The sequence below is a fragment of the Bos indicus genome, chromosome 27 (genome assembly GCF_029378745.1).
Source record: "Bos indicus isolate NIAB-ARS_2022 breed Sahiwal x Tharparkar chromosome 27, NIAB-ARS_B.indTharparkar_mat_pri_1.0, whole genome shotgun sequence".
Lineage (NCBI taxonomy): Eukaryota > Metazoa > Chordata > Mammalia > Artiodactyla > Bovidae > Bos > Bos indicus.
The window spans coordinates 37,603,935-37,619,361 of record NC_091786.1 but is presented as its reverse complement, the minus strand read 5'-3'; the positions used below and the strand labels follow the sequence as shown (position 1 = coordinate 37,619,361).

The 15,427-nt window shown below is 45.2% G+C and overlaps 2 protein-coding genes across 8 annotated transcripts in view; one reads left to right on the top strand and one right to left on the bottom strand.

Moving 5' to 3' along the window:
- HOOK3 (hook microtubule tethering protein 3) overlaps positions 1-3,226 on the bottom strand; it is an 88,253-nt gene extending 85,027 nt beyond the window's left edge. For 3 of the 4 annotated variants that reach the window (XM_019953362.2, XM_070781501.1, XM_070781502.1), the window contains exon 1: positions 3,016-3,226. In XM_019953362.2, the coding sequence (XP_019808921.1) occupies positions 3,016-3,072 (57 nt within the window). In that variant the 5' untranslated portion in view covers positions 3,073-3,226. Of the gene's footprint in view, positions 1-2,255; positions 2,280-3,015 lie in introns of those variants that run through there. The other variant, XM_070781503.1, reaches the window with a different exon arrangement.
- Positions 3,227-3,321: 95 nt separating this feature from the next.
- RNF170 (ring finger protein 170) overlaps positions 3,322-15,427 on the top strand; it is a 33,516-nt gene continuing 21,410 nt past the window's right edge. The window contains exons 1-3 of one of the 4 annotated variants that reach the window (XM_070781509.1): positions 3,329-3,456; positions 3,937-4,039; positions 9,423-9,566. In XM_070781509.1, the coding sequence (XP_070637610.1) occupies positions 9,430-9,566 (137 nt within the window). In that variant the 5' untranslated portion in view covers positions 3,329-3,456; positions 3,937-4,039; positions 9,423-9,429. Of the gene's footprint in view, positions 3,457-3,936; positions 4,040-9,422; positions 9,567-15,427 lie in introns of all 4 variants that reach the window. The other 3 variants (XM_070781510.1, XM_070781508.1, XM_070781511.1) reach the window with 3 other exon arrangements.

The window sequence follows — 15,427 nt, the reverse complement described above, 5'->3', positions numbered from 1 at the left end:
CTTGATGCTATTCAGTTCAGTTCAGTCGCTCAGTTGTGTCCGACTCTTTGCGACCCCATGAATCGAAGCACGCCAGGCCTCCCTGTCCATCACCAACTCCTGGAGTTCACCCAAACTCATGTCCATCAAGTCTGTGATGCCATCCAGCCATCCATCCTCTGTCGTCCCCTTCTCCTCCTGCCCCCAATCCCTCCCAGCATCAGAGTCTTTTCCAATGAGTCAACTCTTCGCATGAGGTGGCCAAAATACTGGAGTTTCAGCCTCAGCATCAGTCCTTCCAATGAACACCCAGGAGTGGTCTCCTTCAGGATGGACTGGCTGGATCTCCTTGAAGTCCAAGGGACTCTCAAGAGTCTTCTCCAACACCACAGTTCAAAAGCATCAATTTTTCGGTGCTCAGCTTTCTTCACAGTCCAACTCTCACATCCATACATGACCACTGGAAAAACCATAGCCTTGACTAGACGGACCTTTGTTGGCAAAATAATGTCTCTGCTTTTGAATATGCTATCTAGGTTGGTCATAACTTTCCTTCCAAGGAGTAAGCGTCTTTTAATTTCATGGCTGCAATCACCATCTGCAGTGATTTTGGAGCCCCCCAAAATAAAAGTCTGACACTGTTTCCACTGTTTCCCCATCTATTTCCTATGAAGTGATGGGACCAGATGCCATGATCTTAGTTTTCTGCATTAGTTCAACTATTTCTGGTGGAAGAACTTCTAATATGTACTATATACCTCGTCTCAATCTAAATGCTGTGGAGTGAAAATAAGCTCTTATTTGATATTCAGGACCATAGTTACAATCTTCAGTGACTGAATGTGGAGACTGTAGCCATATATGAAGCTCAAGGACTGCCTGACCTAGGCTGAACTTCCAGCTCTCGGGTCTTCTGTGTCACTGACAAGTGCCTGCATCTTGCTGAGCGGGGCGGTTACCTTTTCACCTGCTGTGCGCAGAGCAATTGCACAACCAGGTTGGCTAGAACTTCATACAAAATAGAGCAGATTATTTCAAATATGGGGGGCAGTCTTTTCTGAGGAATGTACAGTATACATTTTCTTTCCTCACTTTTCATTTTGGAATTGTCTTTGGCATTAATCCGGCCTTCAGTCAGGAGGGGAGCTACTGGAGTAAATGCACATTATCAGCTACTTCAGACATTTTCCACATTTTTAATAACAACTAGAAGAACAAGCCCAGCGTTAAACTCAACTTTACTTGGAAAGGATTCAACGTACAATGTTTTAAAAATGTTTCCAAGTCTTAGAATTGATTATCTTTGTTTGGACTCTGCCCTCCAGTTTTGTCATTGATAATCTCTTATCTTCCCCCTAGAAACTTTCCTTGATGACCTTCCAGTGAAATTTCAAAAAGGCTGTTTTCTACAAAGCCAGATCCTTTGACCACTCTGTGGAGCTGATCACCTTGATGATCTCCATTTTCTTAACAACTTACCACATTTTAAACAGATGCTGCCATGACGTGCTTTTGTTAGCACCCCTTCAAACTTCCCTCTGTGATTCTTCCTCTGTTACTTTTACTAGCACTTCTCACCCAAATCACTGCACTGATCACCGCCTTTTGGCAGATGCCCTTCAAACACACCTTTTCTCCCTGACTTGTCTTTCCAAACTTTAAACAATGTAGCCCTATTTCAGATTTAATACCTTTCTTCATCTTTGCCCTCTTGGCTTTTTTCTTTCTAGCACTGAGGGAGGTACAGACCAAAAATGCTCATTTTCAGATCCCCCACCTTCTGTTTACAACCTCTGCCAAATCCAGTCCTTCCACAAAATCAAAGAATGTGGTGATTCTTTCCTTTATCTCTGTCCTCCCAGTCAAACTCTGGCCACATTATGCACCTTATCAACTTTGTCTCTGCCCTAAAATATGGCCGTGAAACCCATTTCCCCACGTGAAGTTGCACCTTACTCTAGCTGTAAGCTGTGTGAACTATATACTACTGCAAACAATTTGAAATTCCAAGAACGGCCAAATGCAAAAGTCACTAAAACAGACCCCTCTATCGCGGTACATATTGTTTCAGAAAACACAACTTGATCTGTGATGAAAGACAAATTATGACAATCTCAGACGATTTTCACTACATTTGTTACAACCAGCCTAGGGCAGTGCCCCAGTAACCCTTCCACTCGAAGGTCCCCCCCCCCACGTAGGAGACTCAAGTCCACAATCCAAGCTCATCACCCAAGGCACCGCTAAATATAATCCGTTTGGCATCTGTTTCTTACCTTGAGCATTAATACATACGCTGTAGTCACCTCCATAAATATATTAGTGCTTCATTCTAAAAGTGATACTAAAAGAGATATTTAACGTTTTTTAGTAGTGAGTGAAACGAACTCTCCCCAAAAGAAGTACCGGGTTTATCCCGTGGCTCTGCAGATATACACACACACGCACACGCACACCCCAGGTACTGACAACACACTTAGGAGAAACACTCAAGCTTGGGTGTTAATGTCCAGCTGTGGAAAAGGCTGCTACAGGCACGGCTTTCGGCGTGAGAACGGAACACCTTTATAGGCACATGTAAGAATTTTCATCAACATTTAATAATTGAAAATTGAGAATGCCACAGCGTGGCGCTCCCCACCAACCCCTCCGCAAATGTCGACTCCCACTACTGACGCCCAGATCCCCCAGCCTTGCGGATTTATTTCCATCCCGAGCGCCTCTCCCTTCCTCCCGGATGCCCGGAATGGGCCTCCGTGGAAGCCCCCCTGCCCGCCTCCCCGCGCCCCGCCCCGCCCGGGGCTGCGCCGTCCTGCCAGCGTGACAACAAAGGCGGGAGCTTCGGGCCGGGGTCCCGGGAGCCCCCCCACCCCCAGTCCCCGCGGCCGCCCCGGGCCTCCGCCCAGCACCGGGGGCTCCGCTCCCCGGATGTGACGGCAGCGCCGGCCGGGCGCGGGGTGGGGGGGGGGGGGTGCCCCGGGACGGCGGCCTGGCGGAGGTCTGGGGCCCCCCCTCCGGAGCGCGTCGCCCACCTACCCAAGTGAGGAGGCTCTCGCACAGCTCCGCCCGCTCCAGGGTCTCCACGTTGAACATCTTCCCGCCGCGGCTCCGGCCGCCCCGCCCCGCCTGAAGGCCCGCGGCGCGGCCCGGGCTGCGTCCTCCGCGCGGCCGCCGACTCCGCCCGGCGCTGGAGGCCGCCGCGGCTCCCGCAGCGTCACCGGCGCGCCGCCGCCGCCTCGCCCGGCCCGCGCCCCGCCCGCCGGCCCGCGCCGCGCACGGCCCAGCCTGCCTGCCGCCCGCCGGCCGCCCCCGCGCACGGAAGCGCGCAGCGCGCGTGCGCCGCGCCCGCGCCCCGGCCCGCGGGAGGAGGAGGAGGCGGGGGCCGCGGCCAGTGGTGCCGCGGGGGCGGCGGGCGGCCCCGGAAACACTCCGCGCCTCGGTCGCCGGGAGCTACGAGGCGTCCCCGGCGCTGCAGAGGTACGCGCGGCTGAGCGCCGGCGGGGCCCCGGGCCCGGGCGGGACGGCGGGAGGCCCCGGGCGCCCGCGCCGGACGGCCAACGTGGCGAGCTCGGGGCGCGCGGACCTCGGGGCCCCGGGAGGCAGGGGACTGGGGGGGGCGGCGGGGTGGGGGGAGCGTGGTGCCGCCGGTCCTCCCCACCCCCCGGAGCACCGCGGCCTGGCCCTCCTTGCCCAGTGGCCAGGGGACTGGCCTTCACCCCCACCCCCCGCCCCGTTCCTGAGCATGCACCCTCTGCAGCGTTACCGATGAATCATTAGGCGAGACACCGTGTGCAGGAAAGTGCACGCACAGCGTGCGTGCCTAAAGACTAGTTAGTAATAAACAGGCAGGTGAAAAAAACAGCATTGCCTCCCCCACCTCCTGTTCCTTTTCTGAGCACCTTCCCTCCTCCGTCCACTGACTTCTGTGATACTCACTTTCTTGCTTTTTCTTTATAGCTTGCCCACCGACGTCTGCATACCTAGACCACGCCGTTTTTACTCTGCCTGCTTTTGAACTTCTGCGAAATTGTGTGTGTCATTTCGTGGCTTTTCATTCCTAGTAAGTTTGTGTAGATCCATAGGTAGTTTTCACCGCTGTCTAGTACTTCACTCTGAATATAACCGTCTGTCCACGCTACTGTCGTTGGGCAAATTTTGCACTTGTAGTTTGCGGCTAAGAACAGTGCTCTAACATTCTTATCTCTATAGACTGGTGCCACGTGTAAGTTTTTGGGGGGAATAGATGCCTTTGAATCCTAGAATTTTTGAGGTATAGGGTATGCATAACTTTACTGCATGATGCCAGACTTTTATTTGTGGTGCAGCAAAATTAGCTTCCCAGCACACACCTTTCTTTGGTTTGCGGTTCCTGGAGCCCCCTTTTCTCATTAAAACTAGGTTTTGGAGCTCCCTTTACCCATTAAGATTAGGTTTTGTCATTGAGCTTTCGGAACTGCCAAGACACCATTGGGTTTGTTTGTTTGTTTGTTTTCCACATATGTATATTTGGCTGCATCAGGTTTTAGCTGCAGCACAGGGAATCTTGTTGAGGCAAGCAGGATCTCTAGTTATGGCACGTGTGCTCAGTAGGTTGTGTTAGTTACCCTGCGGCCTGTAGGGTCTTAGTTCCCTGACCAGGGATTGAACCAGCATCCCCTGTATTGCAAGGCAAATTCTTAATCCCTGGACCACCAGGGAAGTCCCAGCATTGAGTTTTTAGTGATGCTTTTCAGAGTACCGGTTATCAGATTTTTCATTTTGTGAATGTAGAAAATCTTACCGGAAGTCTTCTCAGCGGTGTTTTAAATATTCTCCCCTACAGCATTTTATTTTAAAGGCAGAGAAACCTTTAGAAGTGATAAAATGTACCTCACCCGCCCTTGTTTCCTCTGTTGGTGCCTCTGGACCTTTGTGGAACCAGAGTTTCTACATTCTGAGCTAGGTTATATCTGTAGGCTCCCTGGCGCTGTTAAGTGACCGTCTGCCTTGTTAGGCAAGTGAAGTCAGCAAGTTGGTTTGCCCTCCTGTGCAGCCTTTCTTGGAATGTGGATCCTTTCTGGAAGGCCTGTCCCACGTGAGCATCTTTGCTCCACCTGCTCCCTTTCTCAGGCCTTTGACCTCGGCCTCCCAGGTCTCAGGTTTGATGGCTCACCCACAATGCACTTGTGCGTGATGTGTTCTTGAGTGTTCCATTCGGTAGCTGCGATTTCCCTCCATGAAGGAAATCATATTAAAAACTTCTTGCATGTGAGTACTTGTCTGCAAAAGCCATGTTTCTACATGAATTTGGGTAAAAAGACATTGAGTTTTCTCCTTTGAAGTTATGGAATTTCCTACACTTCCTTTGTTTGTCTGTGTTGTTTTTTTCCTGAAAGCTTTGGAAAAGATCAAAGGGAATCAAGTGGGACTTGTCTTAGCTCTCTTTCTCTGGTTCCTTGGAGGCTAGTTCTCATCTACAGCTGTTTTATCAGCTTCACGTAAACACGGTGCTGTCCTTCGTGGCAATGTGCCAAATTTATCCAGTCCTCCCAAGAAACACATACTTAGAGCTCTGATTAAAGAGGGCTTGGGATGCTGCTCAGTGCAGTTGTGGGGAAGGCGTGGCTAAGTTTTATCATGGTTCCATGGACTCATTGAAGATGGTTAATAATAGTAATCAAAGTATCGTAGCTTCCATTTATTGAGAGCCTGCCAACATGCCACATGTTTTACCTATTATCTCATCAACTCCACAAAACAAGTGTGTTGTTGTTTTTTGTTTTTTTTTTTGCCAAAAAAGTTCAACATAGTTTGTTAATTTTACGTATTTTACTTATGAGGAAGCTGAGACCCAGATTTTGCACGAGTACGCAGTTGTCTGACTGCGAAACTCGTTTTTCTTCAATATATTAAGCTACTCGATAAGCCTTGGCCAGCTAAGCAATAATGAAGCCAGTGCGGAAATCAGTTCCTCTTCTATCAGTTACCAACACCATTCCCAAGATCGATGTGTTTTGTTTCTGTAAATCTCAAATAGTTTAAGACAGAGTACTGATCACTTGTTTTCATTTAGCAGGATCCTATGAAATAGATGAGATACCGTGTTTTATAAATTTCATACCCTTTCCTTGGGGTTTCAAGCAAGTAGTGTGTTTAGTGCGAGGCCCTGTCGGGCCTGTCACTGAGGTCTCCAGAAGGTGCCCACCTCCTGGAAACCAGCAGTCTCTAAGGTGCTTGGAAAGAATGGTAGACGTCTTAAATCTTTGAGCAGTGAAGCCTAACTTTCATCCCTGAAGGGAGGAAGCAGGCACTGGCCTTTGTGTTTATTATTAAAGTAATACATCCTGGCAAAGAATTCAGACTGTAGAATTTTATCCTGGGAAAGATACGAATCTGGCTCTCCCAGGCCAGCTGCCCACTTGTAAGCGTTTTAACCTTTGCTGTTTACCTTTCCTGCCTTTTTATTTATTTTTTAATTCCAAAAAACTCCGATTCAGAGAAGTGTGGTGGTAAAAGGAAATTAAGAAATCCTCAAATCCCAGCCTTTTCCTTTTGCAGAAAATGAGCGGTCCTGAGAGATTTAAGTGACAGCAGAATTGGAGCCAAACTCTGGGCCTCCATGCCTCCTCACGGTGCCTGGGCTCCAGCTGAGAACCCGCGCCCTCAGTTACAGTCAGAAGTACTGTTTTGTCTCGGGCCAGTAGAACCTGGAGGACTGGAGTTCAGGTTGACGTTGGAACTCATTTTCAAGTCATCTCTTCAAGTAGATGATTTTATTTCTTTTTATTGTTTATCCCCTGTAATGCCTCTTTCCAAACTGAAGTGGTGGATCAATACCTCATTGCTGAGCCACTAACTCCTACAGGTCCTTTTTTTTGACTTTGATGATAAGAGAGACTGCTGGCGGAAGTTAACTATTGAAACCCCCAACAAGCCGATCAGACACCGCTAGCAGTTGTCCGTGTGAGGGCTGGTGTTTCCACATGGCGAGGAAGCGCAGCCGAAAGGACCACAGGTTCCTCTGTGAAACTTCCCAGTTGTCTCTGCCCTTCCCACCCTCTCTCAGCCCAGGCACCTTCTTCAGTGACACTAGAATTTGTGGAAATAAAAAGTGACTCTTCGTTTCAACAACATTGGACACTTTTGCTAGAAGATGGTGCAAATAACATTGCATGATCCTGCAACACTCAAAGTATCCTGGATCTCTGAGCTCTCGAAAATGTGAAGAAAGCAGAATCTTAAGGGTGGCACTGGTAGAAGTCATATATTTATTCAGTAGAGTGTGTGCGTATATTTTTATTGAAAACTGTAGTTGATTTGCAATGTCAACGTTAGTTTCAGGGGTACAGTAAAGCGATTCAGTTATAGGGAAGGGTGGGATGAGTTGGGAGATTGGGCTTGACATACATACACTGCCGTGTGTAAAACAGTTATTGGCAAACCTGCCGTATAGCACGGCTGATCCCGGGGCTTTGTGATGACCTAGAGGAGGGGGATGGGGGTGGAGGAGGGAGGCTCAAGGGGAAAGAGGGAGGGGATATAGGTATACCTATGGCTGAGTCACATGATTGTACAGCAGAAACTGACACAACATCATAAAGCATTATACTCCAATAAAAAAGGAATATATTGTGTGTGTGTGTATACACACAAATATATATATATAGTTTATACAGTAGAATTTAGTCACCTTATCACTGATTACACCTGGAAGAATACAGAAACAAATGCAACCCATTTTTTTTTTTAAGTACAAAGTAATAAACTCCCTACATGTACAGCATATGAGAGAATCCTAGCAACCTGATTGAGTAATTAGAGGCTGGGAATCTTGACGTGGGATAACATTTGCTTATCTCTGAGCAGATGTGAGTCATCCTCATGCCCTTAGGACTTCTGACACGGCCCAGCATCTCAATTTAAACAGAGGAAACCTGGCCATAATACAAATCTAAATTGTCCGCGTGGCCACCCTGAGATTGTTGGAGGCTGTTTTCTTCAGTTGGCTGTTCATCTGAGTGTTCTTTTGAATAAAATCCTGAGGTGAAAACTCCTTCTCTGAGTTCCTGGTGTGTGCTTTCATTAAGATTACTCAAAACCTGTCATTAGAAAGTTCCTGATGCATCAGGCCATTACTATGTGTAAAGCCGATGATAGCTGTCTTTGATCTGTTTGTTTGCTTAAGTTTCTTCCGTGAGAGGTCATTCATTTTCTTACTAGTTTTTCAGGTCCTTTTCTAAAGTGTTAAGACTTTCACACTCAAAGTTTCCTTTGAACAGAAACTCACCTGATTAATGATGCCATTGAATAAAGCTATTTTCAGGGCAGTACATTATACACATAGAGGATTTTATTTATAAACAGTTGTATAGATGTCATTGAATATTTATTGCCTTTATTTCCCTTTCGGTGTCTTATGAGATTTTAAGTAACTTCAGTGTTTGTCATCTGAAAGAAATAGGAATTACCTGTGATATTTGGACTCTGATGTGGTCTGGCTAATTTCCCTCATACTTACAGAAATCGGGTATTGTTTTCCTCCAGTTGAGTGATAACTTTCTCAACTGGGAAGGATCCTTTTGTATGTTGCCTTGTCTCTTCATAAGGAAATTCAACCTGAGAGTCATTCTGACTGCCAAGCAGGTCACAGAATTCTGAACCATAAGCTGAGCTTAGTCCCAGCTGAGACCAGTAGTTTTCCAAGCACCAGAAGTTTTATTAATTCAAGTAGTCTCAGGATAGCTATCAAAGGCTGTGTGTTCTATGGTCTTTTAACTTTTCAAGTTACCAACACCGTAAGTAAGGTAAGTCGCTCCTATTTGTTAGGTCCTGCTGTGTACAGGACAGCATGCCAGGTAGGGCAGGAACGTTTGCAGAAGCAGATAGTGTCTTTCCTTCCCTGTCCGTGCTGGTACATTCCATGATGTTCATTCAGTGCCGTGAGGGACAGGATGGGGTGTGATCTACATGGGGAATGCATGTGGTGTTCAGGAGTAAGGAAAGAGCCCCTGGGCGTGAGGAATGCCCTTTATTCCTTAACACTTTTTATTTTTTACTCTATTTTTGTCGATGCTGGGCCTTCATTGCTGCATGCGGGCTTTCTCTGGTTGCAGCAAGCGGAGGCTACTCTCGTTGCAGAGCACGGGCCCTAGGCTCACGGGCTCAGTAGTTGTGGCTCAACGGACTTAGTTGCCCTGTGGCGGCTGGGATCTTCCCAGATCAAAGATCGGATCTCTGTCTCCTGCATTGGCAGGCGGATTTTTAACCAGTAGACCAGCAGGGAAGTCCTATTCTTTAATAATTAAAAAAAAACCCAAAAAACTCAACTGCTGGAGTTATCTTCTAATGCAACCTACTGCAAGTGGGCACTAAAAGAGGTCAGCTACATTTGTGTTGTTTTTAATGGATATATTTCATTTTCACTGTAGTGTTTGTAATTTTCATCTTGTTTCTTTTCCTTTTAGACCTGGAATGGCCAAATATCAAGGTGAAGTTCAAAGTTTGAAACTGGATGATGATTCAGTCATAGAAGGAGTAAGTGACCAAGTACTCGTGGCGGTTGTGGTCAGTCTCGCTTTGATTGCTACCCTGGTATATGCACTTTTCAGGTGAGACTAAAGGACAAAAGAATTGAGATAATGCATATTTCCAAGGGCAACTGACTGACTGTGTCTAGTAATGGTCAATACTTAATGTGAAAAGGAAGTGCTAGACTTCAGTGACTGTGAAACGTATTAAGGTATTTTGTTTTCCTGTCATCAACGTTGTCCAGTCAGAAAAAATTTAAATTTGTCATCCATATTTTGAATGAAATGTTAATATTTTCTGTTGGACTGTCACAGTTTTAACATGTGATTTTCATAATTGAACTCATCAACTTGCAGCTGATACAATAGGCACAAATATATTTTCATGTTTAAATGAAAAAACCTGGGGCCAAAAAATACCTTGGACAGTGTAGAGGGACTTAAGATTAGAATTAAAGTTACTGTTGTAGAATCAGGAATAATAAAGATCTCAGATGTCTATATGCCAGTACAAGAGACAAGGTAATAAACTAGAAATGTAAATACTGACAAATAGAGGTTAATTTCATATGTATCACTGAAAACAGAAATGAGCAAAAAAGTATAAAATAGAAAAGAGATTAATTCCAAAAACTACAGATCTTTTCGTTTCTTCTAAAAATTAAGAAAGGATTATTGAACAGGGTGTGAGCGTTCTCTTTTACTTCTGCATGGTTAGTTTCTGAATTAGGGTGACATTATGTTGATTTCAGTAGAATACTTACACGGTACTTGGTGATGCACTTGTGGGCATAGTGGGGAACTGATGACCAGAAGATAGCAGATTTACTATCTGCTGAGTTTATAACTGATTGACAAGTCATTCCCAGGAGTACTGATTATGTTTTAATGTATACCAAAACAGGACACTGAATTTTTGTAGGGCTCTGACCTTTGAGCTTGTTCTACTCATGTCTATTAGCAAGTGGGTTGAAGAAGAAAACAGAAGCGCACTTATTAGATTGTTCATTGAGAAGGATAGCTGATATATTGATACAACAGAATCAAGATTCAGAAATGGGTCATCCTATACCTCCGTGGTAGGCTGGTTTTTGACAGTGGCACCAACACCTCTTAGTAGGGAAAGAGTTCAACAAATGATGTTGGGACAAGGTTACCTACATGCAGAAGAATAAAGTTGACTATATCATATACAAAAATTAACTCAAGATGGATCAAAGATTTAAATGTAAGAACTAAAACTATAAAACTCTAGGAGTAAATCATGGAAATTGATATGATGCCACAAGCATGATCAACAAAAGAAAATAGATAAATTGGAATTCATCAAAAGTAACAACTTTTTTTTGCTTCAAAGACCGTCATCAAGGCAATGAAGTCAGTTCACTGAATGGGAGAAAATATTTCAGACATAGGCCCTTATGTCTGAATAGATAGAGAACTCAAAACTCTGTAATAAAAAGACAAATAGCCCATTAATAAATGGGCAAAGTATCAGAATAGGCATTCCTCCAAAGATGTACAAACGGCCAACAAGTACGTGAACGCGTGCCTGACATCGTTAGTCATTCAGGGAAATGCAAACCAAACCACAGTGAAATACAGCTTCACACCCACTTCACTGGGATGGCTGGGTTCAAAAAGTCAAATCATGATGATTGTTGGGGGTGTGGGGAAATTGGAGCCCTCATACACTAGTAGTGCAGGCACCTTGGAAAGCCTTCAGTTCCTCAGATGACTAAGCATAGAGTCGCCATGTGTCCTAGCAGTTTCACTCCCCTGTATGTGTACAGTGAGAAATGAAAGCATATCTCCCTGTAAAAACATGTACAGGGATGTTCACAGCAGGATTGTTCCTAATATCCAAAAGGTGGAAACAGATGACTGGATCCATCAACAGGAAAATGGATAAACAAAATGTGGTAGGTCCATGCAAAGGCATATCATCCAGCTATGAAAAGAAATGAACACTGATGGATGCGTGCTGCCTTATGGAGGGAACTTGAAAGCACTTTGCTAAGTGACATGAACCAGACACAAAAGGCCGTGTGTTTGAGTCTGTTTGTACGTCCACAATAGGAAAATCTGCTGAGACAGAAAGTAGATTCATGGTAGACTGTAGATTCATGGTAGAAAGTAGATTCTAGAGGGACTAGAGTAGAAGGTGGAGGTGTAGGGAGAGAGCTGAATGTTTCTTTTTGAAATGATGAAAATGTTCTAAAATTGACTGTGGTGATTTAATTATATCTCAATAAAGCTGCTTTTAAAATGAGTCATGACTAGGTAAATTCCAAAAAAAAAAAAATTTGTTCCTTACCTATTAAGAATGGGATATAGAGATAGGAATTTATTGTCATTTGAAAGTATCCACGATAAATTGTTGAGTGAGAATTAAGTGAAAGACACCTCATAAAACCATAGGTCAAGTAGCCCATTTTGTTTTTAAGACGGATTTTTATAAATTAATTTTATTGAAAAATCGTTTTCCTTTATTTTTCTAATTTCTCTACTAGGGATAATTATTGCTTGTAAATAAAAATGTTTTCCTCACAGGCTGCAGTGATGTGAAACCCAAAATGAAAAGTTTCTATTAAAAGGCAATTGTATATTGTAGATGCCAAAAGCTTACCAGCATTAGAGTGTGTTAATCAGAATAATCAGATAAAGTTCGCATATAGATTATATTCAGCTTGGGTTAAGCATTTTAAACTGGAAGAGAGTCAGGGGAGGTTATGAAAATGGGCAAAGCTACGGAAACAAACCGTATAAAAATGCCCGGAAGAACTGGGGATATCTCGCTTAGGGGAAGGACTGTAGGATGCACAAACTTTACATATGGCGAGGGTGTGTTTTGTTGAAGAAGAGAAAGTTTTATTCTGTGTAGCTTCGCGGCTTGCACTAGGGTGTCCAGGAAAGACCTGTGGACATTTCCTGCTTCTGCAGTGAAGGAACCTGTTCCTCCTGTTTCTGTCTTATGTGTCTACTTCATTCTTATACGGAACTCTACTTCTGGTCACCAAATGTAGGTGGGTTTTCCCCTGCCAAGCAGTTCTTCTTGACACCATCTGGGCATCCCACAGTTTAACTCAGTTCTGACCCTGTCTGCCTGGAGACAGTGTCAGATCATCGCACAGGTTAAGGGCTCAGTCCCACCACACTTCAGATGCCAACAGCCAGTAATAGGTCCCCAGGTTACCCACCGCCTCTGTCTGATTTCTGTCCTCAGGTTTTCCCCCAGAAATCGGAGGCTCTCGTAACCCCCGCCTCAGGTTCAATTACCTTGCCAGAGCAGCTCACAGAAGTCGGGGAAGCAGTGGGCTTACCAGTTTATTAAGGGGTGTGATGAAGGATACAGATACACAGACAGGTGACGAGGTGCATTGGGCAAGGCCTGGGGCGGTCCTGAGTGCAGGAGCCTCTGTCCCTGTGTGGTCGGGGTGTGGGGTCATCCCCTTCCTGGGGTGGACGTGTTCACCTGTATGAAGCTCTCCAGGGATTTTGTGGAGGCATCTTCATGTAGACGTGATCAGTTATTAACTGTGTTTCTGGGCCCTCTCCTCTTTCTGGAGAATGGGGCCAGGAGTCGGGGGGTGGGGGACTCAGAAAATTCCAGCCTTCTAATCCTGTGCTTGTTGTTCCGGTGACCAGCCCTCATCCGGGTGCCCACCCAGAGTCACCTGCTGGGAACAAAAGACACTCCTGTCACCCAGGAATTTACAAGGGTTTCAGGAGCTCTGTGTGAGGGACCATGTCAGAGACCAAATATTATATAAAACAGGGTGCTCCCAGTGTACTTACCACTTAGGGATTTACAAGTGTTTCTGGAGGTCTGTGCCAGGGACCAGGGCAGAGACCAGTGTGTGTACTTTCTATTACCTTATATAGGGCCAGCAGGTAGGGACTAATGACGAGGTTTCAGCTTAAGATACAACTTCTCAAATAACATAAGGTGCTCTCCCAGTGCTCGGATGCTGTATTGAATCTGTCACACGATTGGACTTGGGTAGGGAGGTCAGTTTAAGTTGCTGTCTGGCTCTTCAGATTCAAATTCAGTTTGCAGCTGTAATCCTGTCCCTTCCAACTGGAGCCATCAATAAGTTGAAGGAGAGGCAGCATGCATAGAATAAGAGTCAAACAAAGGAACCTTTTATCTTTTTCTGTAATTTCTTTGATGTTTTTAGTCATTATGATTCATTCATTCTTCACGTTGTGGTGAAATACCCATAACATAAAAGTCGTCATTTAAGTACTCGTTGGCATCAGAACATTCACAGTGCTGTGTAACCATCGCCACTGTCATTTCTAGAACTTTCTCACCATTCGAAACAGAAACTCTACCAGCTAAATAATAGCTCCCTATTCCTCCTCTCCCAGTCCCTGGTAACCTTTATTCCAACTTCCGTCTCAAGAAATTAGGCTAGTCTACATACCTCATAAACAGGAATTGGACAGTATTTTGTCCTTTTGTGTCTGGCTTATCTCTCTTAGTGTAATGCATTCTAGGTTCATCTATGCTGTATCATCCACCAGAATTTTATTCCTTTTTTACGGTCGAATAGTATTCCATGGCACATGTATACTATATTTATTCGTCTGTTGATGGACATTTGGGTTGTTCCCACCTTCTGGCTGCTGTGAATGGTGCTCTGTGAATGAGGGGCTACAAGAAAGTGTTTGAGTCCCTGCTTTCTACTGGAATTCCTGGATCATACAGTAACGCTGTGTTTAACTTTTTGAGGAACGTTTAATCTGTTTTTCACAGCAACTGCCGCATCTTACATCCCCCCCAGCAGCGCACGACCGCTCCAGTATCCCTGCATCCTGGCCAGCAGTTGATACTTTCTGCTTTTTTGATAGTCATCCTCGTGGATGTGAATTGGTATCTCATTGTGGTTTTGGTTTGCATTTCACTAATGACTAATGATGTTGGACATCATTTCATGTGCTTATTGGCGATTTGTGTATCTTCTTTAGAGAAATGTTTATTCCAGTCTTTCATGCATATTTGAATTAGGGTGTTGCCTTTTTGGTGTTTGAGTCATGAGTTCTTTCTATATTCTGTCTCAATCACTTATCAAATATATGGCTTACTAACACTCTCATTCTGTTGGTTGTCCTTTTGGCCTCTTTTTTTAATTCTTCTTTCCCTTGGTTTATCGTATTTATTTGTCTCGCTGTGCCGGGTCTTTGTCGCTGGACACATGGGCTTCCTCTAGTTGTGGGGAGTGGGGGCTCCTCTCTAGTTCGGGCGCCCGGCCTCCTCGTGGAGCACGGCTCTAGGGCCCGAGGGCTTCAGTGGTTGCTGCTCCCGGCTCTGGAGTGTGGGCTCAGTAGTTGTGGTGCGTGGACTTAGTTGCTCCGAGGCATGTGGGATCTTCCCAGATCAGGGATTGAACCCATGTCTCCTGCATTGGCAGGCGGATTCATTACCACCGAGCCACCAGGGAAGCCCTGCTTTTATCCTCTTGATAGTGTTCCTTGATGCACAAAATTTTAAAAATTCTGATGACGTTCAATTTATCTTTTTTTTTTCTCTCTCTTTTGTTGCCCATGTTTTGGTGTCATGGTTATGAAGTCATTGTTAAGTTGAAGGTCACAAAGATTTCCATCTATGTTTTTTCTAAGATTTTTATAGTTTTAGCTCGTGAGTTTAGGTGCTAGATCCATTTTGAGTTAATTTTTGTGTATGATATGAGCTGCTACTGCTAAGTTGCTTCAGTCATGTCCAACTCTGTGCGACTCCATAGACGGCAGCCCACCAGGCTCCTCCGTCCGTGGGATTTTCCAGGCAAGAGTAACTGGAGTGGGGTGCCATTGCCTTCTCCAATATAATATGAGGTAAGGGTTCAAATTCATTGTTTTGCATGTGGATAGCCAGTTTTTCCAACATCTTTTGTTGCAAAGGCTGTCCTTACTCCACTAAAGGGCCTTGGCATCCTTGT